Source organism: Pelophylax lessonae (assembly GCF_965119305.1).
Source record: "Pelophylax lessonae genome assembly, chromosome: 8".
Taxonomy (NCBI): domain Eukaryota; kingdom Metazoa; phylum Chordata; class Amphibia; order Anura; family Ranidae; genus Pelophylax; species Pelophylax lessonae.
In genome coordinates this window covers 167706974-167731675 of record NC_138775.1, presented here as the reverse complement: position 1 = coordinate 167731675, position 24702 = coordinate 167706974, and the positions used below count along the sequence as shown (strand labels likewise).

Genomic DNA, 24702 nt, shown 5'->3' with positions numbered 1-24702 from the left:
CTGACTGTCTGACTGACTGTGTGAGAACACTGAGAAGACTATGTAAAGGGGATTTTTTTTATAGGGAACCTGGCCTGCTGTAAGGGGGGAGATCTAAATGGGGGACGGGACCTCATCTCACCCTGGCCTGCTGTAAGGGGGGATCTATATGGGGAACATGATCCCCCATATAGATCCCCCTTACAGTAGGCCAGGGTGAGGTGAGGTCCCCCATATAGATCCCCCCTACAGAAGGCCAGGGTGAGGTTAGGTCACTCTGGGGTCCCCCATATAGATCCCCCCTACAGCAGGCCAGGGTCCGGACCTCACCTCACCCTGTCCTGCTGTAAGGGGGGAGATCTATATGGTGGACGGGACCTCACCTCATCCTGGCCTGCTGTAAGGGGGGATCTATATGGGGGACCTGGGATCTATATGGGGGACCTCACCCTGGCCTGCTGTAAGGGGGGATCTATATGGGGGACCAGGTCCCCCATATAGATCCCCCCTTACAGCAGGCCAGGGTGAGGTGAAGTCCCGTCCCGCATATAGATCTCCCCCTTACAGCAGGCCAGGGTGAGGTGAGGTCCCGTCCCCCATATAGATCCCCCCTTACAGCAGGCCAGGGTGAGGTGACATGATAATGACATGAGAGTGGCACTTGCCAAGATAAAGCCGCGCATTTCTGAACTGGTCTCTGAAAGACAACAGCAGAAGTCACACTAATTTGCAGTAAATATTCATTATTATGTTTTTGTGTGAAAATCATGTTTTATGGTTTTGTTCTTTGTTCTTAAGGGTTTTGTTCATTTTGTGCACCTATGTATAAATATATACCTAAAATAATATATACCTATGTTTTGAATTTGAAAAAATCATATTTTATTTTTACAATTAAGAAGGGTTCGGTGAATGCACATATGAAACTGGTGGGGTTCAGTACCTCCAACAAGGTTAAGAACCACTGTACTAAACAGACCACACATCCGTGGAGGAGCTGGTTTACCCCACATTATTAAATACTTTCACGCCTCCATTTTAGACTAAATGTATGACTGGTGGCACCCAACACCTGAAAAAATCTGGTCACTAATGGAAACCTCATCTTCCCCACACAAACACCTGACAGGTTCACTTCTCCTCATCATACCAGGCTATCCCGCACCCAAATAAATACCTATCCATGAATTACTACATCCCTAGTACCTAACTAAATGGGCCGACAAACGAAAAAAAAAAAAACACATTACCTCCAACATGTGGCAAAACACATTTAGAACGTATGCAGACTCCCATTGTTTTTGTAAACTATTATCTTACTTACTTATGTATGTAAATTCTCAATAAAACATATTAAAATTAAAAACATTTGCATTTCTGTGTACTCTAGGAGGCCAAATATAGTGAATGCAGGGTCCTGGGTTTTGTAACACTAAGTTCTGGGCAGCCCACTTTAGGAGATTGATAACTATTGTTCTCAGTGGGAGAAATGTTTACAACCAAGTTGCTTAGTTGTTTTACTTCCCCATCATCATCATTATAAAAATGAAAGCTATAATTTATTTGGTATGGGCAACCATACAAAAAAAAAAAAAAAAAATCTAAGCGTGCACAGCAAAAGTCTACTGTATTTTTACAGACTAACTTGGAGTATTACAATTTTCTTACACTAAAATTAATGTTTTTCTGCATGAGATCAGTCAATTTTATGTGGGTAGTTACATCTATGCTATGCACATTTTTAAATAGGTAGCATGTTTGTGTGTATATGTGCATTAAGCATGCCCATTGCAATAAATAGTACTCTACACACACAAAAACACAATGTATAATCCATTTATATGTACCTTTAAAGTGTCACTAAACCCACATCATAAAAAATCTTTCAATAAATGGTGTATTACATGCTGTTCATACTCACTCAGTCACTATGATTTTTGTTTTCTAAATTCTATAACTATAGAGTCACACATGTGGGTGTATATACAGTGGTAAATGATATCCCACTCTGTCCCTCATCCTCCATGTGCTCTAACCAGCTAAATAAAATAGGGGCAGGATATTACATGAAGAGTAATGGTGGCTTCACCTCCCTCTTATTCTAAGACAAAGACTGGAGGGGCGTGACACAGCCCGTGATTGGTAAAAATCAACACACACCATGGTATTTCAACAAAATAATAAAGATTTAAATTCAAATATATATTTGTAATATACATAATAAATATTAAAAACATAATAAAATATATATTACATTTATTATAATGGATTTATTATATCATCCGTCCGGCTTATATTATTATATTATTTTAACTAAAAATGCACAAATTGCATATAAAACCTGTTTTGCAGTTACACCTCATCTGTACAATCCTTTTGGACGTCAGTATATCGTGTGTATTGAGTTGGATCAGTCACTTGTTGGATCGGAGTGTGTGCTATAGAGGAACTCAGTGAGTTCAACATAAGTGACAGGTACACCTAAATTGCCCAGACCACATCCAAGGCATGCAAGGCAATTTCCTTTGGATATTTAGGCCAAGGACACAGAGAAGGCAACACAATATCTTCATTCAAATGAAAGTCAGAGACCACCCTAGGAAGGAATGACGGACAGGGGCAAAGCACCACCTTATCCTTGTGAATCACCAAGGTACGCACCAGGGAGTGTGTGGCCAAAGAACGCCAAAACCGATACCTGGCCCTTGATGGTACTCAAGGTCACATTCTGTTCAATTGCCCGTTGAAGGAAGGTTAAGATCCGAGCCACTAAGAAGGAGCGAGGATGAGAACCAAGAAACTCACACCACGCAATGTACGTCTTCCAGATTAGTAATTTCCTAGCTTTTAACAATGTAGGAATCACGACTCAGACAAACCTCTATCCTTCAGCACCTGGCATTCAACAGCCAAGCCGTCAAAGCAAGCGACTGTAAAGCAGGATGGAAGATCGGTCCCTGGGACAGCAGATCCTCCTTCTTAGGAAGCTTCTAAGGAAAGTCGGCCACCAGCCGCACTGAATCGGCGTACCAGGCCCGGCGAGGCCAGTCCGGTGCCACTAGGATGACTGAAATCCCTTCTGCCTCGTTTCTGCATAGGCATCTGAGCAGGAGCTTGAGAGGAGGGAAGGCATTGATCAGACAATACTGACCCCACGGGGCCACCAGCGCATCTGTGGCATCTGCAAGAGGATCCCTTGACCAAGCCACAAACCTCTGCACCTTTCTGTTGAGCTGAGATGCCAACAGACCCATCTCGGTGGTGCCCCACCGGAGACACAGCTTATGAAACACCTCCGGATGAAGGGACCACTCCCCGTGGTCTAACGCCTGCAGACTGAGGTAATCCGCCTGCCAGTTTTCCACCCCGCAAATATGTACGACGGAGAGGGCTGGAATGAACCCTCCTGCTCACCTTAGAATGCCGGCTACTTCGGGAGCCGCCAGGGCACTTCTTGCCCCCCCCTTGCTATGGCATTGTCCGATTGAATGTGCACTGAGCAACCCTGAAGATGTTCCGTCCAATGATCCAGACACAGTCTGATCGCTCGGAGTTCAAGGGCATTAATCGGTAGTCTGGACTCTTCCAGTGTCTAGATTCCCGAGCAGAATGCTTACCGAGGACGCCTCCCCAGCCGGACAGGGTGGCATCCGTGGTGACCACTGTCCAATACAAGGTGAGGAAGGATCTGCCCAGCCGAAGCGCCGGAGAGTAAAGCCACCATCTCAGGGACTCCTTTGTACCCCGACTCAGCCAGATTTGATTGTCCAGAGACTGTGGAGTCTTGTCCCACATGGTCAGAATCTCCCTTTGCAGGGACCTCGTATGGTACTGTGCAAATGAAACCAACTCAAAAAGGTAGATACCATCAGGCTCAGCAGGAGACAAATTGCAGCCTGCAATTTCTGGAGTTTGCTTAGAGGAAGGAGCACTCTGGCTACAGCTGAAAACTCAGAATCCAGCCGAACTCCCGCAGAGTTCATTTTGTGATCTCCAGGTTCTCCCCCAGAGCAGAGGGAGACTCTGCTTGCAGAAGGAGATCGTCCAAGTAGCCCAGTACCGCTATCCCCCGTTGGCGTAGCAAAGCTAGCACCGGAGCCAAAACACTTTTGTGAAGACCCAACGAGACCAAAGGGTAACGCAACAAACTGATAATGCTCCTCTCCCACAGCAAAGCATAGAAAACGCTGGTGACTAGCACATATTGGAACATGAAGATAGGCATCCTTGATATCTATAGAGGCGAGGAAACCCCCCTGATGCAGGGATGCTACCACCGTTCAAATGGACTCCATGCTGAACTTCTGTACCCGCACAAAGCAGTTTAGCGCCTTGAGGTCCAGGATTGGACGCACTTTGCCTTCATTCCTGGGGACTGTGAACAGGTTTTAGTAGAAACCCTGAAACATTCCGAAGTCGGAACCAGGACAATCATCCCTTGAAGGAACAGGTCTTGTACTGCCCCATACAGACTCTGTAACCGGTCTGGGGACAGGCGCAGGTTGGAAGGAAAAAACCTTGCTGGGGGACAAGAGCGAAACTCGATCTTGTAGCTGGACCAAATTACTTAATGGACCCACTTGTCTTGCACCAGGGAAGTCCGCGGGTCCGGAAACCAGCAAAGACGTTCCCTCATCCCCGATGCGGGTGAGGGTGCACCTTCATGCTGAAGGAGCCATGTCCCCGGGTCTGGAGAAGCCCGCTCGAGGCTTGTCAGACCAGGTTCGTTTGGCTCCACCAGAGGAGGCCCTGAAAGGCTTCCAGCCCTTCAGTCGACCCTGAGGGACGAAAAAACTTCTCATGAGCCGAGAAAGAAGGTCCACCTCAAGATGAGGTTCCTTGCCCTTAGTAGCCTGCGGAAGAAAGGTACTCTTCCTCCTTGTGAGACCTTTATTGAGGTCATCCACATAGCCTCAAACAGACGATCTCCTTGAAAGGGAAGATCAGTCAAGGCCTTTTAGAAGTCTGGTCCACAGACCAGCATTTGAGCCAAAAGAAACACCAAAAGACCACCGCCAAAACAGAGGTAAGCCATCAGGGGAGCCGTGTCCAAAGAGGCATTACAGATAAACTGCAGCCCCTAAGCAAGCTGGTTCGCCAGCTCAGCAAAGGCAGGAGGGAGCTGTTCTTCGTAGGAGCTTAGCCCACTCGGGAAGAGTTTGCGACACTAGGGCAATGGTAAATACCGGCCTCATTGCCGAACCAGCTAAGGTATACATAAAGCGAGCCACAGCCTCCGACTCGGCCTTCTGGTCAACCAGGTCCTTAAAAGCCTGGGGACTCTTCCACTGGAATCATGGTTGCCTTGTTTAATCTGGAAACTGGAGGGTCCACCACTGGTGGCACAGTCCACTTCTTAAGGAAGGACTCCTCATAGGGGTAACACCTAGTAAAACGCTTAGGAACCCCACAGGGATGCTTTGGTCATCCCCACTGTTTTGCGACAATTCTGTCAAAATAGGCGGGGAAACTAAACACCTTTGCCGCTCTGGATGTCTGGTGAGTGCCAAAGGGTACCTGCGCCTCCGTTGAAGCTTCAGCTGCATCCTCCATTTTTAGGGTCTCATGCACAGATACAATCAGTGCATCTTCCAGCGCATTTTTGAGTGAGGTATCATCCTCACTGTCAGAGGATTCCAGGGACTCAGAACAGATCCAGGCAGGATAGGGGGCTCCACCAGGTTAATCCCCCCTGCCAGTCGATCGTCCGTCACTGGCCACGCACCCCCCCCCCATCGCCAGTTAGCGCCCTGCCTCCACCCCAGGAAAGTGGTCAGGTCACCCCAAAAAATACATCCCCAGCATATGTGGAGGGGGGGGGGTGGGGGAGCAGGATGAGGAACTTGGCGGCAAGGGGGGAGTACATGCGGGAAGGAGGGGGTTCGACCATCTCAAAAAGTGTCCCACGTCCACCCCAAAACCCTCCAGGGGTAGACAGGGGACAGCTACTCCCCATACCAGGAACCAGGTGGCACCGCTCCAGACAGATCCTCCTCTCTATCGAAATGAGGGGATGTCGGCCAGTAGGAACACTGCGACTCAGGCTGAGACCAGGTTGTATGCGACCTCGTGAGATGTTTAACTCGCAGGGCCAGCCCCCGTCCAGTGGGGCTATGTCAGGGCCCACCCAGCATGGAGCTGAGGCCTGCGTGTGCTTGCTAACCAGACTGGAGTGACCACTGGATCTAGATTATCAAGCCTGTCGCCCAGTCTGGCAGATGATTGTAGATCTCACCGGAAAAAATCCAGTAGGAAAAAAATTTCTACCTAAAACTTTTTGCCAGGATCAATGATCCCAGGAAGGAACTAGGTCCTTGCTCCTGACTAGGCAGAAAAAAACTGGTGACTATAGCAGGAAGAAGGAGTATACACCATGGGACTGCCCATGGGTGTAGTCAGGAGTTTTTGTTCTGCTTAATGTCCTACTCCTGTAGGGGGCAGCATAACCCAAATGGTCAAAAAATTACAGGAGCTGTGTCAGTCAATGAATGAAAGAGAAAGGTACTTTTTTAATACCAAGCCTATTTGGACACTTCGCACCTAAATGTAAAAATCTACTTTTTTTTGCTAGAAAATTACTTTGAACCCCCAATAGAATAAAATGGTGTGTGTTGCAATTTATGTCACACGGTATTTGCACAGCGGTTTTTCAAAAGCTATTTTTTTGTCGGAAAAAAAAAACACATTCATGAATAAAAAAAAAAAAAAAACAGTAAAGTTAACCCAATTTTTTTTGTATAATGTGAAAGATGATGTTACGTTGAGTAAATAGATATCTAACATGTCACGCTTTAAAATCGCGTCTGCCTGTGGAAAAGTGGCAAACTATGGTGCTTAAAATTCTCCATAGGTGACGCTTTAGAAACCTTTAGAGGTTACTAGTTTAGACTGGCACAGAAGGTCTGGTGTTCGAATTATTCCTCTCGCTCTCATGTTCGCGACAATACCTCACATGTGTGGTGCGATCACCATTTACATATGCGTGCGGGAGTAACCTATGCCTTCTCATTTGCGCGTAAGCACGGTGGGACGGGGGCGCTTTACATTTTTTATTTATTTATTTATTTTATACAAAAACATTTTTTTTTTTTTTGTGCAAACTTAGAGATGAACAACATCCCTTGTGATAGCATGGGGCATGACAGGTTCTCTTTATGGAGAAATTTGGGGTCTATTAGAAATATCTCCTCTGGCCCCCCATGCAGCCGATCAGACCGAGATCGGTTAGATTGGCTGCTTATCTGGTGGCCAGGTAAACAAAGGGGCAGAACTGGACGTGACAAATACTCGTCGCTCAGGGTTTCCAGGGTTACAGAGAGAGGGGAACGATGTCTGTTTCTCTCTGTCCCAGGCAACCATCGCCAACCAACCATAAATAGCCACTCAGTTACTTCTGCGGGTGGCGGAATGGGGGACCCACCCCCTCCATTTGCCGCCGCCGGCTTCCCAGGCTCTCCGGTCCCATCATGGAGGCCGGGGGCATGCAGCCGGAGGTGGCAAATGGAGGGGGTGGGTCCCCCATTCCGCCACCCGCAGAAGTAACTGAGTGGCTATTTAGCCACTCAGATTACTTCTGATTTGCAGAGAATCGCCAGCTGAAAATAACGGTACTGGGATGATGCCACTAGGTAACCACTCAAATCAAGGACATACAGGCACGTCCTTGGGTGGGAAGTGGTTAAATAAAATTATAGTGTGCGCTTAGTATCACTTTAAGCACTCTGCAGCAAAATGAACCAAAAGGCATGTTGACCTATGTGCACATGTGCAATTGAAATGTACAGGTGTGAATAGGGCCTAAGTCTAAGTATACACGTGCTGGAAGCAGGAAAAAAGCATTTGGTGCCTGTGCTGGGAGAGAGCTCCAAACACTCTCCTTGTGGATGGGTCTGCTGGTAGAAGCAATGAAATCCAACAGACAGGGGTGAACTTTCCATCTCAGTCATCACTGTACATATTATATACAATGCATCAAACAACACTGCTTACCGTACTTAATTTCCTGGAGGTGAATATTATTCTGCGTTCGTGCAGCATGCTGGCATAGATCTGAAGCATATTATTTACATCAACTGCTACAAAATACTCTGTCAGGTTCCTCTGTATAAAGAAATCATATTCAAGCTTTAGTTACAGTGACATTGTTACACATTCTGTGTGAAAAAATAAATGTTTACACGCACACTTATATACACAGTACTGTGCAAAAGTAAAAAAAAGTTACAAAAAATTCTGTAAATAAGAAATGCTTTTAAAAAAATTGAATGATTTGTTTTATTACACAAGCAACTACAAAAGTGTTATAAATAGGAAAAAAAAAGACCAGCTTTTGCTTTTTAGGAAGAATTCCAGACATGGTATATTTTAACATAGTTACATTGGTTCAGCTTGGACCAATGTAACTATGTATATACCATACATGGCCAACGCCCCTAGAAGTTGGAAGTCACTGACGAATCAAAACACTACTTCAGTGATCTTCGCTTCAGGGTCCCATGCTGACCATCTGGCCTGATGTATTGTGAACACAGGAGGTCGGCCGCTCAGCTCGGGATTGCAACGCATTCTTTGATTGGACAAGGTGGAGAGGTGGAGCAATGTAAATACTTTATGAGGAAAAAAAAAAAAAAGCATACCTGAATTTCTTTAACACATTAGCAATTCTCCTAGGTATACATGCATGCAATTTCAGAAGGTATTTGGGTGGTAGGTTGCGTCAAGCATGCTGGAGAACTTGTCACAAATCCTCTGCAAACATTGAATGGCAAACTTCCTCCTGCCTCTGCAAGTAATCCCACATTGGCAGCGTTTGTCACTGCTGATAGTTCTTTATGGTTTTGGCTGCATGATGAATAATAATCTGCTAGTACTTTCCAGGAGTGAGGGTGCCATCAATCCATTTGCAAATATGTGTTTCACTCTTGCCGTGACACATTCATCCATGTAGCATTCTCTAGCTCAGCCTCTCTCAACTGGGGTGTCGCGGCACCCTGGGGTACCGCCTGAGGTCATCAGGGATGCTGCAGCATCCTGGTAGAGAAAGGCATTCACTTAAGACCCAACTTCTATTCCTTAGCTGAACTGAAAATCATCACTTTGGGAGTTCAGACAGTGAATGTATAGTAAAAGCAAAGGGCGGTATTTTGCCGCATGTGTGCTGCGCTCTCTGCCTCCCCCTACACTGCAGTACCTGCAGTGCCAGTGAAGGTAAAGTATTGCAAATTTTAAAAAAGGTTTTGTGTGAGTGTTTATGTGTGTATATGTGCATATATATGTCTGTGTTTATATGTGTGTATACATGTGCCTGTATGTATGTTACCTGTGATCCTTACTTCTGTACGATCAGAACTGCTTTTTTTAAAGCTTGTCCATAATAGCAGCAAAGACCTCTGCTCCTTTGAAAAGCAACCTATGCTCTGATCACTTGTCAGAGGCATTGGACAGGCGGTAAAGAGGCGATATTGTCACCTTCTTAATGCTTGTTTAGCCCCCTAAATGCAGCATCACTGTGCTGTAACCACATAGCCGCGGGGAAGTTGCAGCGCAGCCCCATTCACCTGGAGGGATCCTTCCAACCACGGCCACAGCATGTGTACACCCCTTGGCTGCTACTTCTGCGGCTAAAGGTGGAGCCTTTGGGGGTGGTAAAAATGGCAGAACTGAATAGTTTTACCACCATCAGTCTCACATGTGAATGAGCCCTTAGTTCACATCTGTGTGGCTGTGTGGTGCATGTAGGGCAGCCTTTTCAATTTGGTGGGCTGCCCTACCCACAGAAATGAAGGGAAAGAAGCTCCTGAACACTTTGTTAAAACCATGCAGCACTGAAAAGGCACTGTGTTTGCCAATGATTGGGGGTACCATTAGGAATTAATAGGATTTCGCCACATCTGCTAAAGTGCAACGTGTTTACGTGTCAGGAACACACGCAATTGTTGCGACATGTTTTGCGACATGCAGTAATGTGAACCAAGTGTCAGACTGGGGAGCCTCAAGACTGAAAATACTTTAAAAAAGGGCGCCTTGACTGGAAAAGGGTTGAAGAACACTGCTCTAGCTCTTCAGTGCCATATGTTAAAGCGAACATTTTAACATTTTTACTCATTGTATAGACAGCCAGGATAACCCCTACTGGATTATGTGAACTGAGGGGAAGGACCTATGTTCCATAATATACTCCAAAAAAAGGATAGTATGGTAGGTCAAAAATCCTATTTTCTTAATCGCACATTGGGAGGCACAGGATGAGTATTCAGGTACACAGGGACATCCAAAAGCAGTCCAACTGAGTGGCGGGCGACAAAGTAAATGAAAGGTCAATGGACCCAACGAAAATTACCAGGTTAACAGAGGTGGTTCAAAAGAACCAACAGAGCCACCTGAAAAACCTTATGACCAGAGCTGAGGTCTGATCATCCATATAGTAAAAATTAATAAAAAGATGAACAGAAGACCAGATGGCAGCCTTGAAAATCCAAGAAACAGATGGCTGTTACTGAAAAACCCATTAATCTACAAGTCCATAATCTAGAGGAGAGTGCTTTGACTACAAAACGGGGAACTCTGCCCTTGCGGTCATAAGCTTGAATGGTGTGCTATAGAATCCACCTAGCGACAGTGGAACGAGAAGTAGGTCCTCCCCTACAGGGACCTACATGGGCAATCAGGGGGCAGCAAACGGAGTTGGACTTTAGAAAATGAGCTGTGTTCGAGAAATAAACTTGAACAGTGCACACCACTATCCAGACAATGGAGGGAAATCTCTTTAGGATGTTTAGGAGCATGACAAAGATGGCAGAACAATGCCCTGGTTAAGGTGAAAGGAATAAACAACCTAGGGATGAAACGCCCTGGGCCTCAAAACAACCTTGTCCTTGTGTTGGACAAAAAAAAGAGTTATTTACAGGTCAATGCTGCCAACTCTTAAACTTACCTGGCAGAAGCGTTGGCACTGAGGCATGCAACCTTGGGAGTAATATCCCTGTTAGGTTTAAATGGTACCCTTTGAAGAGCTGACAGAATCAGGTTGATACTCCACAGCCACTGGGGAAAGTACAGGAAGTTAAAAGGCATTTGGTCTCTGAACCCTGGTCAGAATTAGAATCAGACCTAGGTAAATCAATTCCCTGGACATGGATAGAGGGGACAGTTCAGACATCACCTGAACCTTTGCAGGAATTATATCCGCACAAGGAGACTCAGAACCTAAAAAAATCTGATAAGGACAAGCTTTGTCCCCCTTTCTGGGTACCCCCAAATTAATCATTTTGGGGATCCCCTTGACGCTCATGAAGGAGGTCCAAGAGGCCAGAAACCAGCGAAGATGAACCCCACCCCAATAATGTGTGAGGGCAGACCTTCATGCTGAAGGGGTCTTGTCTGCAGGTCCGGAGAAGCTAGCTCCAGGCTTGCCAGACCAAGGATGCTAGAAACCTCCTGGGGAAGATCTGAAAGATCTATTTCCCTTATTCTCTGTCCCAGAAGCACAAAACCATTTTTTATGTGCTGAGAAGGAGGGCCCCCGTCTGCGATGAGGCTTCTTCCCTTTCTTAGACTATGGCAAGAAGGTACTATTCCCCCCCCCCCCCGATACCCTTAATGATGTCATCCAGGGTAGCCTCAAAAAGGCGATCGCCTTGAAAGGGCAGATCAATGAGAGCTTTCTTAGAGGCTTGGTCTGCGGACCAATTCTTAAGTCACAGCATGTGCCAAATCACCACCACTGAAACTGAAAGTTTGGACAGCACAGGAGCTGTATCCAAAGCTGCATCAAAAATAAAATGCAGCTCATGGACCAACTTGTCCGCTAAATCAACATAAGCAATGGGGACCTGCTCACCCCCCAGGCCCTGGCGCAAAAGCTTTGCCCATTTAGTTAGGGTCTGAGACACCAGGGCTGAGGCAAAGACTGTTCTCAATGTCGAACCAGCCATAGTAAACATGATGCATGCCACAGCCTCCTAATTTCTGTCAGCCAGGTCCTTAACCACTTTAGCCCTGGAAGATTTGGCTGCTCAATGACCAGGCCACTTTTTTCAACTTGACACTGCGTGACTTTAACTGACAATTGCGCGGTCATGCAATGCTGTACCCAAACAAAATTTACTTCCTTTTTTCCCACAAACAGAGCTTTCTTTTGGTGGTATTTGATCACCTCTGCGTTTTTTTTTTTTTTTTTTGCGATATTAAAAAAAAAAAGAGCAAAAATTTTGCGAAAAATTTACATTTTCTACTTTGACTGTTAAAAAAATATCCAATATATTCAATTTTTGTCATATATTTAAGCCAAAATGTATTTAGCTACATGTCTTTGACAAAAAAATTCTCAAAGTGCATATTTTTATCCACTTTAAGACCGGAAGATTTTATCCCCTTCCTGACCAGGCAATATTTTGCGATACGGCACTGCGTTAATTTAACGGACAATTGCGCGGTCATGCGACATTGTACCCAAATTAAATTTATGTCCTTTTTTTCCCCCACAAATAAAGCTTTCTCTTGGTGGTATTTGATCACCTGTGCAATTTTTAATTTTTGAAAAAAAGAGCGACAATTTTGGAAAAAAAAAAAAAAACAATATTTTTCACATTCTGATAGATAACATTCCCAAAAACAAAAAAACAAAAAAATTTATAAAAATCAAAATTTTTTTACATTTTAGGCCAATTTGTTTTCTGCTACATATTTTTGGTAAAAAAAAAAAAAAAAATCGCAATAAGCGTATTTTGATTGGTTTGCGCAAAAGTTATCGCGTTTACTAACTACGGGAAAGATGTCATTTTTTTTTTTTTTTACTAGTAATGGCGGCAATCTGCGACTGGACTGCGACATTGTGGCGGACAGATCGGTCTCCCAAACTGACATTTTTGACACTTTTGGGGGAACCAGTGACATTACTACAGTAATCAGTGCTAAAAATATGCACTGTTACTGTAATAATGACACTGGAAGGGAAAGGGTTAACACTGCTGGTGATCAAGGGGTTAAATGTATGCCTCATGCTTACTGACATGTGTGGCGGGAGGAGGGTTCTGTGACAGAGATCGCAGGTTCAGCTATGCTGAATCCTGTGATCTCTCCCTGTCTATCACAGAGAAGATCCGCCTGCTTTGTTACACAAGCAGGCTGATTTTCTAACACTTTCCCCAATGATCGGGGAAGAGAGGCGGTGATCACCGCCTCTCCTCCTCCAGCCCGACTTCCGCTTTGTCTAAACACAGCGGGAGCGAGCCTCCAGCGGCGTGCGCGTGCCGCCGAGACAGCTAGGAGTCCAGGGACATAGCCCAGGGCTGCCACTGTGCCGCTGTAGCAGCACAGTGAGCAGTCGTAAAGTGGTTAAAGGACGGGGATACCTCTACTGGGATCATGGTAGCTTTGCTCAACCTAGAAACAGGAGGGCCCACCACTGGTGGACTAGTCAACTATTTTAAAAGTGACTCCTCAAAAGGGTAATGTACAGAAAAACGTTTGGGGACCACAAAGGGTAATTTTGGTTGTTCCCATTGCTTACAGGAATACCTGTCAAAATAAGGCACATAAGAAAACACCTTTGGAGTGTGAGGTGACTTATGAGTACCAAACAACATAGCCACGTCCGTGGCTGCATCAGCCACATCTTCCATTTTTAAAGTCTCACACACTGCATTGATAAGTGTGTCTTTAATTAGCTGCTGTGACCATGTAGGAATCCTCCTCACTATCGGATAGACCTGGGGGTGTGATATTAAGCCCCCCTGGATGGGCCGCGTCCATGGCGGCATCAGGCTCAGAATCAGTAGAGACAGACTGAGCAGGGAAAGGCGGGGGGCGCTTCCTCCTGGGCCTTTGCCCACACGCCACTTCCACCCGGGGCACTAAGGACTGCAGGACCACCATCAGTGCAACCATGGGAAGCTGGGGTTCCGAGGGACCTGCCACCTTCATGAGGGGGTCAGTGGGCGAGATGTGACCCTGATGCTCCATAGGGAAAGGAAGACCTTGCAGTACAAAAACAATCTTTTGGCACCACTAAAGGATCCCCCCCAAGGCTCAGGGTACCTATCAGCAGAGAGAGAGAGAGAGAGATAATAGGGACCCCCTAAGGACTCACTCTACCAAATCGGAGGAGCGCCGAGCATTCAGATCCAGCATCACCATGAACGCCATCCCTGTTCATTATGTCCCAAGCACAGGAAGAGGAAATGGAGGAGGAAGAGGAGGAGCTTTGGCTTCGGTCGTCTTCAGCATCTCCCAAACTAAGGGAAAATGGCCCCGTGACCTCATCGGGCTACATACACGACCACCAGCTGGAGACCAGCCAGACTAAGGGAAAATGGCCCCTGTGACATCATCGGGCTACACAAACATGGCCGCCAACCAGAGACCATCCGGACTAGGGGAAAACAGCCCCGTGACTTCGGGCTACACAAACATGTCCGCCAACCGGAGACCAGCCAGACTAAGAAAAAATGACCCCCGTGACATCATCGGGCTACCCTAACATAGTCGCCAACTGAAGACCAGTCAAACGGAGGGAAAATGGACGCCATCAGCTACAGCATGCTGCATCCTCTGCAAGGGGACCCCCTCCTGAAGGTAGGACACACGTTAGGGGAGACTCCGCTGCACACTCTGCACTGGTCTCTGCACTGGGACCCCCCCTGCACTATACCCACACTGCAAACAGTGGGGCATGTACCTAGGGGTCTCCTACACTGGGACCCCTCCAGACCAGGGCAGGACACACTATCCCAGGACCCTTACAGAGTGGGGATAGCAGGGGAGACCCCAGGGGTTTCCGCTGAATCCTCTGCCCTGGGACCCCCACTAGACTTCAGGTCTAGACAGGGGGGGGAAGGGAGTGGGGGAAGCCTAGCTCCCCGAGGGATTTTTAAGTAGGGGAGGAGGGAACCAGCAGTTGATGGAGGTTACCCGCCTCCACCCCAAAAAAAAAAAAAACACCAAAAGGGGAGAGGGGGGGACTGTACTTACCCTTCCATGGTGCGGGTAATGCTCCAGACAGAATCGTCACCACTGAAGTAGGGGAGCTGTCGGCCAAGAAACCGCTGAGACTCAGACCCAAGCTTGATCGTATGCGACCCTGCGGACGTTTAACTCGCAGGCCAGCCTCTTTCCGTGAGGCTATGTCGCGGCCGACCTAGCGCATAGCTGCGGTCTGCAAGCGCTATATGCTTTTCAAGATTCAATGGTAGACTTTACGAGAAGTCGATTACCATGTTTAAGGGTGTAGAGATGACTGAATCTTATAAGCTCTAGTCCCTCAGGACCTAGACCCAAACAGCCAAGCTATTTACCCAGTGACTGAAAAGCAAGGTGGCAAACCGACCCTTGGAACAGAAGGCCTTGACAATCTGGGAGGGCCTACAGACAGTCTGCCAGGGAACCTGACAGGATCCAAATACCATGTCCTCCTGGGCCAGTTTGGTGCAATGAGAATCACTTGAATTTCCTGCATCTTGATCTTGCAGATTTGAAACTAAAGGAAATTCAGAGGAGAATCATGCATAAATTCACCTGAGTATTCAGCCTTAAAGAATCCCTGGATTTGGGAAGGAACCTGCTGAATTGGAAGCTTGAAGCAAGGAGGACCAACTCCTCTGGCTTCTCCCACCTGTGACAGAGGTCTTGAAACACCGAAGGGTGATGAAACTATTCTATGGAGTCCAGATGTTGTCTGAGGAAGTCTGCATGCCAGTTTTCCACACCTGGGATGTACATGGCAGTTAGGCCAGGATTGTGAATTTCTGTCCAAGGCAGAATCAATGAGCTTCTCTTTGAGTAATGAGACTTCTGGTGTCTCACTGATGGTTAATGTAAGACACTGCCGCAACATTGTTCAACTGAATCCTGGTCAAATAACCTTGCAGAAAAGAGGTCCAGCATTTCCAGATTTTCCCAATTCCAGCGCTGAACGTATGACCCACCATGCTCTGTCACAAACTGTTCACACACCACAAGACATTTGATACCTTTCTGATGGTTGATGTAAGCCACTGCCATGACATTGTCCGAGTGAATCCTATTCAGCTGACCTCAGATGAGAAGTCCAAAATTTAAGGGATAACCAAATCTCTCAGAGTTCCAGAATAATGACTGGGAGCCAAGCTTCCACCAATGAGAAGGTCCCTTGTCTTAAGAGGGTACCTAGAAATCTTCCCCAACCTGATAACTTGGCATCCATTGTGAGCACCCTCCAAATCAGTGGGAATAAGAATTTTTCTCATTCTAGCGCTGAACTTTTTATCCACCATACCAGAAGAAGCCTAGTACTGCTGTTGAGGCAAATGGGACAATCAAGAGACTGCACCCTCTTCTCCCATACTGCCAGAATGTTGAGATTCAACAATCTCTACTGGTGGCCACTATTAGGCTCAAGACCCTCATGCAAAAACAGAGGGTCAAATCTATCCTGGACTGCAGTGACCCAACATGAGAGCGAAGAGACTGAAGTTTGTCCATGGAAAGGAGATTGTGTCCAAGATCAGGACCAAATGATGAGATTGTTCTAGTGCTGATTTCTGGAGATTTAGAACCCACGTGAATCTGTTTAGAGTCTGCATGGATTGATGGACATTGGCTGACAGCAACCTTTGAGTGGACTGTCCCCTCAGAAGTTCATCTAGACATCTCACTATGGGTACTCCCTGAGAGCAAAGCCTAGCACCTTGGTAAAGACTTGAGGAGTTGTGCACAGAGAAGGGCAACAAATTGGCAATGTTCAGTGTCCACAGCAAAATAAAGGAAGTGTTGATGCGTCAGCAAGATGGGAACATGTAAGCAGGCATCCTTAATGTCCACAGGCCAAAAAGTCTTCTGGATGGAGGAAAATGCATGCAGAATTTTGGTACATAATGTTGAGAACTTTTCGATCCAGAATGGGATGCCCCCTTTTGCTTTGGGTGCAGTGTACAGGTTTAAAGAGAAACCTAAACATTAAAAAATGTCTTTTTTTTTTTTAATAAGGTCTATGACCTCTTTAAAGAAGATAGGAGCTGTGCCAGTTCAGCATTAAGGTCTGATAATCTTCGGGATGACATTAGAAAGTTTGACGACATGTAGGCTGGAGGCTGAGACCGAAATTTCAGGTTTGTATCCCTTGGATTTAATGTTCTGGACCCAAAATTATGAAATGTCCGGAGACCAGTTGGCCACAAAGGCCAACAGAGTTCCTCTCATCCTGACAAGTAGGGGCATCTCCTTATCGTGAGAAACATTTGCTCACAGAATTAGAGGTCCAGAACTAAAGTCTAAGAACTAACAACTAAAGGCGGAACTAAGTTCCAGACCTTAGATTTTGCTTTTTTTAGAACTGATTTCCTTTATTAAGTCCCAGGATTTCCCAAAGAGGCGTTTTCTATCAATGGGCATACGCACAAGGCCTTTCTTGCACGAATGGTCTGCAGACAAACATTTGCGCCAAAGAGCCCTTTGCAAATGTACCAAAGGCAGGCCCATTCTGAATATCTGACATACAATATTCATTAGCTAATCAACATAACCATGTAAGGCTACAAGCATAAGCTCTAGATAGTGGAGGAAAAAGAATCAATTAGGATAGATCCATGATCCTGGGACACAACCTTGGCCAGACTGGTTTGGTCTGGCAGATTGACATAGTCACAATGTCAGGCTGCAGGACAGGATCTGTGAAGGAGAATAAGGCCTTAGAAAGGATATCTGGCCTTTATCCACTTGGACTTTAAACACAGAGATGTACACAACAAAGACAGTCAGAGTCCAGAGGATTGTACCACCGCTGTACTAGGAGATGGTGGAGAGCACTAAGGTCTATGCATGTGCAGATCCAGTGGATTAACTCCTTAGAGGCAAAAGAAATGCATGCACCAATCAGGCTTCCAGTAAAACATAGGAAAATGTCCTACTGACTGCAGCTGAGGCCAAGCAAAGGCCTTGTAGCCAAACACCCAGACAGGGAATCGTCCATTGTTTTTTGTATATAGCACATTCTGATGCACATTTGCACATATGACAGCACATTTTGTATATACAGTATCTCACAAAAGTGAGTACACCCCTCATATTTTTGTAAATATTTTATTATATATTTTCATGTGACAACACTGAAGAAATTACACTTTGCTACAATGTAAAGTATTGAGTGTACAGCTTGTTTAACAGTGTAAATTTGCTGTCCCCTCAAAATAATTCAACACGCAGCAAAATGTCCAAATTGGGCCCAAAGTGTCAATATTTTGTGTAGCCACCATTATTTTCCAGCACTGCCTTAACCCTCTTGGGCATGGGGTTCACCAGAGCTTCCAAGGTTGCCACTGGAGTCCTCTTCCACTCCTCCGTGACAACATCATGGAGCTGGTGGATGTTAGAGACCTTGCGCTGCTCCACCTTCCATTTGAGGATGCCCCACAGATGCTCAATAGGGTTTAGGTTTGTAGACATGCTTGGCCAGTCCATCACCTTTACCCTCAGCTTTTTTAGCAAGGTAATGGTTTTCTTGGAGGTGTGTTTGGGGTAGTTATCATGTTGGAAGATCATGCTCTGCTTCAGTATGTCACAGTACATGTTGGCATTCATGGTTCCCTCAATGAACTGTAGCTCCCCAGTGCTGGCAGCACTCATGCAGCCCCAGACCATGACACCCCCACCACCATGCTTGACTGTAGGCAAGACACACTTGTCTTTGTACTCCTCACCTGGTTGCTGCCACACACGCTTGACACATCTGAAAAATACGTTTATCTTGGTCTCATCAGACCACAGGACATAGTTTGCTGAAGACAAGCAGACTAAGGACATGGATTACTGGAACCGTTTGCAGGCTTTCTTGTGCATAATCCTTAGAAGAGGCTTCCTTCTGGGACGACAGCCATGCAGACCAATTTGATGCAGTATGCGGCGTATGATCTGAACACTGACAGGCTGAACCCCCAAACCTTCAATCTCTGCAGCAATGCATATGTCTATTTCCCAAAGACAACCTCTGGATATGATGCTGAGCACGTGCACTCAACTCCTTTGGCTGATCATGACCATGAACCTGTCCTGGTAAGCGGCTGTATGGTCTTGGCCACCATGCTGCAGCTTTGTTTCAGGGTCTTGGCAATCTTCTTATAGCGTAGGCCATCTTTATATAGAGCAACAGTTCTTTTTTTCAGATCCTGAGAGAGTTCTTTGCCATGAGGTGCCATGTTGAACTTCCAGTGACCAGTATGAGAGAGTGAGAGCGATAACACCAAATTTACCACACCTGCTCCCCATTCACACCTAAGACTTTGTAACACTAATGAGTCACATGACACCGGGTAGGGAAAACTGCTAATTGGACCCAATTCGGACATTTTCACTTAGGGGTGTACTCACTTTTGTTGCCAGCGGTTTAGACATTAATGGCTGTGTGTTGAGTTATTTTGAGGGGGCAGAAAATGTACACTGTTATACAGGCTGTACACTCACTATTTTACATTGTAACAAAGTGTCCTTTCTTCAGTGTTGTCATATGAAAAAAAATATATTTAAATATTTACAAAAATGTGTGGGCTGTACTCACTTTTGTGAGATACTGCATATATTAATTAACTTTTGGAAACTTGGTATAAGGATTACAAACTAGCACCGCTCATTGTTTTCTTTATCAGTGTATTTGGTGTATCACCGAATACTAGTGGCAGTTGCTTGACATAATCCTCTCCCTTGCAATTTCCAAATACATCTTGGGCACTGTAACTTTTGCTTTACCACAACAGGGGATAGAAAGAAAGAATCCACAAAGTTTTGGGAGTCCCACCAGTCTTTACCCCTCCAGCACGCATACCCGAAGGAATCTTCTAGGACAGAGCTCCACCATATAGATGCAGCGAAGCCCTGAACCTGTAAAGCTTTCGGAGGCTGATTCAACATTTTGCATCATAGGTACCTAAGTGAGCATCTAATGCAGAGTTCAGTGCAAAGAGTCACATTTTCTTCCCAGCGCGTTCCGGGTATAGATTATGTGGCAATGCAGTGTATCAGGAGAGAAGGCACCCATTTTTCTGGGATACTGGAAAAAAACTGAGGCATGCTGGATTTGGGAGGCAAACCCTGATGTAGAAACAAGACCAATCAACTTACCTGTACATGAAACCACAAGAACTGATATGCAAAGACTGACAGTTTGGGAAAAAAAAACAAGTAGTGGTGCAGCGCTGTGCGTTTTTGTTTTTCAACCTGATCTATGTGAATGCATCTATAAATGTTCAGCTGCTGAGTATAAATCAGGTATAATTTTTGCTTTGCGCAGTTATGGTTTAATTGTTATGTTTTCAAAGATTGGCAGTAATTGCTCTGAACTAATGTTTGCAACTCTGAAATATTAAGCTGTAACAAAGGCCATTTTGTTTTCTGAATGCCTGGTGAGAGGTGGAAGAATGTGTCTGCAGGCAATAGTGAAGCATGATGGAGTTTTCTTGCAGTATTAGGGCTGCATTTCTGCACATGCAGTTGGGGATTTGGTCAGAACGAATAGTCTCCTCAACACTTAAAATTAAAAGTAGATAATTATCCATCATGTAATATCATCAAGGATCCAGAATTCATACTGAATGAGGACAGTGACCTCAAACATACAGCCAACGTCATAAAAAGACCGATCTTTAGCAATATAAAAAACAACAAACAAACAAAAAAACAAGTAGACCAGGAAGAGATGGTATGGCCCCCACAGAGCCATAATCAAAACGTTTTTGAGTTTGTCTAGGATTATATATAAGAGACAGCCTAAATTCACAGAAGAACTGTGATAAGTTCTCCTAGAGGTTTGAAACATTTTAAATGGTTTGCAAGCGTACCTAGGAAAATTGATGCTTTATTAAAGGCAACAGGTAGACCTACCAAGTATTGATTTGATTAATTGTTGATTTTTTTTCTGTTTATGTACTATGTAGGTTGTTAAAATGATTGTAAAGTCTCTTTTTTTTCCTCTATAAAATTAACAAACATGTTATACTTGCCTGCTCTGTGCAGTAGTTTTGCACAGGACAGCCCAGATCCTCCTCTTCTCTTGTCCAACTTTGGCACTCCTGGCCCCTCACTCTTGTTGCGTGCAGCTTGCTATGGGGGCACCCATCCGAGCTGCAGCCCTGTGTATCCATTCAGACACAGAGCCGCGGTTCGGCCCAGATCTTTTTTCTCCTCATTGGCTAACGGACTGTCATTGACAGCAGTGGGAGCCAATGGCGCAGCTGCTGTGTCTCAGCCAATCAGGAGGGAGAGTCCCTGACGGCCCTCTTGGACATCGCTGGATCGAGATGGGGCTCAGGTGAATATTAAGAGGGCTGAGGGGGGCTGCTGCCCACAGAAGACTTATCGCAATGCATAAAACGCATTAAGATAAAAACCTTCTGCCTTTACAACCACTTTAATTGGTAAAAATAAATATTCACTGCATTATTTTTAAAAGCATCCTTATTTTACAGCTTTTTTCACAATTGCCTAAAACTTTTACACAACACACACAACTGACTATTCAATCTACTAAAATAGAATTGCACTGAAAACTAAAGGTGTGTGAGCTCAGATAAGGTCTATTGCATTTGCAACATCTGGATATGGTTGTAGAAAATATGAATTGTAAACCTGAACATCGATGCTAAACTCTGATTGGTCAATCCCCTGATTGTTTTGATATCATTTGAGAAATCAAGAGGATCGTGCAGTTAGGTTGTAACATGTATGGCAAGTTTAATGCTGAAAATATTTGCTAGTATCTTCTTTGAATCAACTACAGTACATTTTTTTTTAAAGATATTTTAACTTTTAACAATCACAAATAAATATTTCCAGGGATGCTGTAAATGTAGATACATTGAGTTTTCTATATACATACATTCAGTACTTAGAATTAAAAAAAGATACTTGGATTCTGACTGGCTGCACACTAATCAGGCCCCATACGCTACAGATAGACTAAGGGGTGTATAATCCTTAACCGTACAAAGGTCTATTTTTTTCACGCTTGTTAAAATTATTATTGAAAGGGGAATCTCCAAGGTGCCTATTGCCATCTCTGTATCATAGTACTTTTGCAGCTTCATAAAGGTGTCAGTACACTTGATTCCAAAAGGCCAAAGTATCGTGCATATCCACACCTGATAAGAATATAATTTTAGATCAATGGAGATAGAAGAAGTGGGGGTTGGAGAGAAAACACTGCTAGCAATGTGGGCTTATCAGTGGGGAAGAAGAATAAAAGGTACAAGTTTTAGCAGACAAATCAATAAGTGAAGATTAAAAAAGCTGGATCAAATGGCTGTTATTGAGTGTCTATAAGTATATTTCTAAAACTAACAGAGGGCCACTATCACACTGATTATTATTCTTAAAGCGGAGTTCCACCCAAAAGTGAAACTCACCCCCTTAAATGCCACATTTGGAATGTCATCTTTTTTGGGGGGAGCGGGTACCTCGTTTTGACAGGTACCCAGTTCTTCTCTCCCCCTCCCTCCCTGCAATCTTCTAGGACACAGGTGTCAAACACAAGGCCTGTGGGCCGAATACGCCCTCTTAGCCAATTCATATGGCCCTCGCACCTCTCCTTCAGCTGCGGCACCGCCCTTGTCTCTGCCCCCACCTTGTCTCATTAGTCCACAGCAGAGAGGACAGAACTCCTTTGCCAGATCCTGCACTCCTCTGTGCAGCTCCAGAAATGCTTGTCTTTGCCCCCCCCCCACAGCCTGTAGCAGAGAGGGCAAGACTCCTCCTACAGATCCTGCACCTCTCTGTGCAGCTGCAAAACCACTTTGCCTCTGCCTCCCCTGGTCTCAGCATTCAGCAGACTCTGGAAGCTGACTCCAGCACCCCTCTGGTTCTCCTCCAGACCCTGCACTTTCTTCTTCCCAGATCCCTCTGCATCTTCTTACTGGCAGTAGCACAAGGTAAAGGGGTGCATTGTGATGTAAGGAAGGGTGGGTGACTCTGGACTTCTGATGGCGGAGGGGGAGGGCTCTTGACATCTCATGTAAGGGGGTGTGGGGTGCTCTGGACATCTACTCTTACAGATATAACCAGGGTGCATTGTGATGTAAGAAAGGGTGGGTGACTCTGGACTTCTGATGGCGGAGGGGGAGGGCTCTTGACATCTCATGTAAGGGGGTGTGGGGTGCTCTGGACATCTAATCTTACAGCTATAACCGGCCCTTTGAGGGCAACCCATAATGCTGATGCGGCCCGCGATGAAACTGAGTTAGACACTCCTGTTCTAGGACATGTCATGCATCTCTATGGGAGCAGTTGCAAATGACACTACTGAAGTCCCGGAGACTTCAGAAAAGGTTCCTGCACCACTTTGATCCAACTTTGGCACAGCTTCAATGGCAGAAAAGTCTTATCAAAGTCACTTCAAAGTTGTATCAAAGTTGGAATCCAAAGTTGCACTGAAAATCATGCAACTTTGGAGTCGGCTAGTGTGAACCGAGCCTTACTGAATGTTTTGAGAAAAATATTACTTTCATGGTCAAAACTAATGTAAGCATATATTACATTTTCCTTTAAACAAAGGTAACTTTAAGCAATAGAAAACCATAAATATCTAGCCTATACAGATTTTCGGATACCAATTCATCTCGAATACATTGCATTGGATGGAAGCAGGCTTTGCACAACACTGTTTCTCAGTAATTGCACTCCTATTACTAGGTATTTCTCAGATTCATGTAGGATTCTACCCTTAATATAAAACAGAACGCACAAAGTGATTGAATTAACAAGTAAACAGGCGCATTCAGGGAAAACAGACAAGTGGTTAAAACCCAATTAGATACATACACTTTCAGGGATTGTTGGCAGTCCGGTTACGTCAGGAGTAATAAAATACGAATGCTAGGAGAAGGAAGGGGAGGAAAAATACAACATAGGTTAATCTGGATTTAATAAGGATCCTAATTTGAGGCTTGGTGCTAGGACAGGGAGAAAGTAATAGGATTAATGAGTTTTCTGATGTATGTATGGACAATTATTGCAATATCAAATGATAGAAAATAATTAAAACTTTAATTTCAAAGACTGAAAATGTTGAGGATACACTAAGTCGATGTTGAGAAAAAAAATAGACTGTAATGTGTGTTCTTTTCACTATAAGAAAATAATCATTTTTTTATGATCAGGTATGCTAAACAGGTGTGTCACGGATCTAGTACAGCCAGCCATACAGATCTTCGCAGCACTCAGTGGTTTATTAATTTAAAATGAACAAGGTCCCCTGTGTGTTCTCTACTTAATAAAAGCTGCACTTTTTTTGTAATTTTATACTTAAACACCTCTGTTAACTAACCTGTATAAAAAAGATGTATAAACTTAACTATTCTCAGGCAGTTTCGGTCCAGTCATGTGATCACCTGTGCCAGCAAGCGGCGGCTGCAGGGAAGAAGACAACTCTTGGGAGCAGTGACGTCACCTATAGGTAACCATATCCCAGCCATTGTTGGAGCTCCATCCTCTCTCCTGCAGTCGCCGCTGGCCAACACACTATCTATGGCCGGCATAAAGAGACAAAGATATTTAAAGTAAATAAAGTAAAAAAAAACAAGAGAATGAGCTGTAAAAAAAGATTAATCATTTCACAAGGTCTTAATCTATTGGTCTTATCTGCTGTCCACTACATAATTACTGGGTCCTGTAGTGACATAGTGGCCAGTGGATGGAGCCACAGAATGCAGCAGAGGGCACAGCCATTAACCCAGTCATGTGATGAAGATACCAACAACAGCCATAGCT

The 24702-nt window shown here is 45.0% G+C and overlaps 1 protein-coding gene across 4 annotated transcripts in view; it reads right to left on the bottom strand.

Moving 5' to 3' along the window:
- The window catches only part of DENND1B (DENN domain containing 1B), a 383468-nt gene that overhangs the window by 167496 nt on the left and 191270 nt on the right, over positions 1-24702 (bottom strand). For 3 of the 4 annotated variants that reach the window (XM_082265591.1, XM_082265593.1, XM_082265592.1), the window contains 2 exons: positions 23755-23808; positions 7969-8079 (listed from right to left, as the gene is read on the bottom strand). In XM_082265591.1, the coding sequence (XP_082121717.1) occupies positions 7969-8079; positions 23755-23808 (165 nt within the window). The remainder of the gene's footprint in view (positions 1-7968; positions 8080-23754; positions 23809-24702) is intronic. The other variant, XM_082265594.1, reaches the window with a different exon arrangement.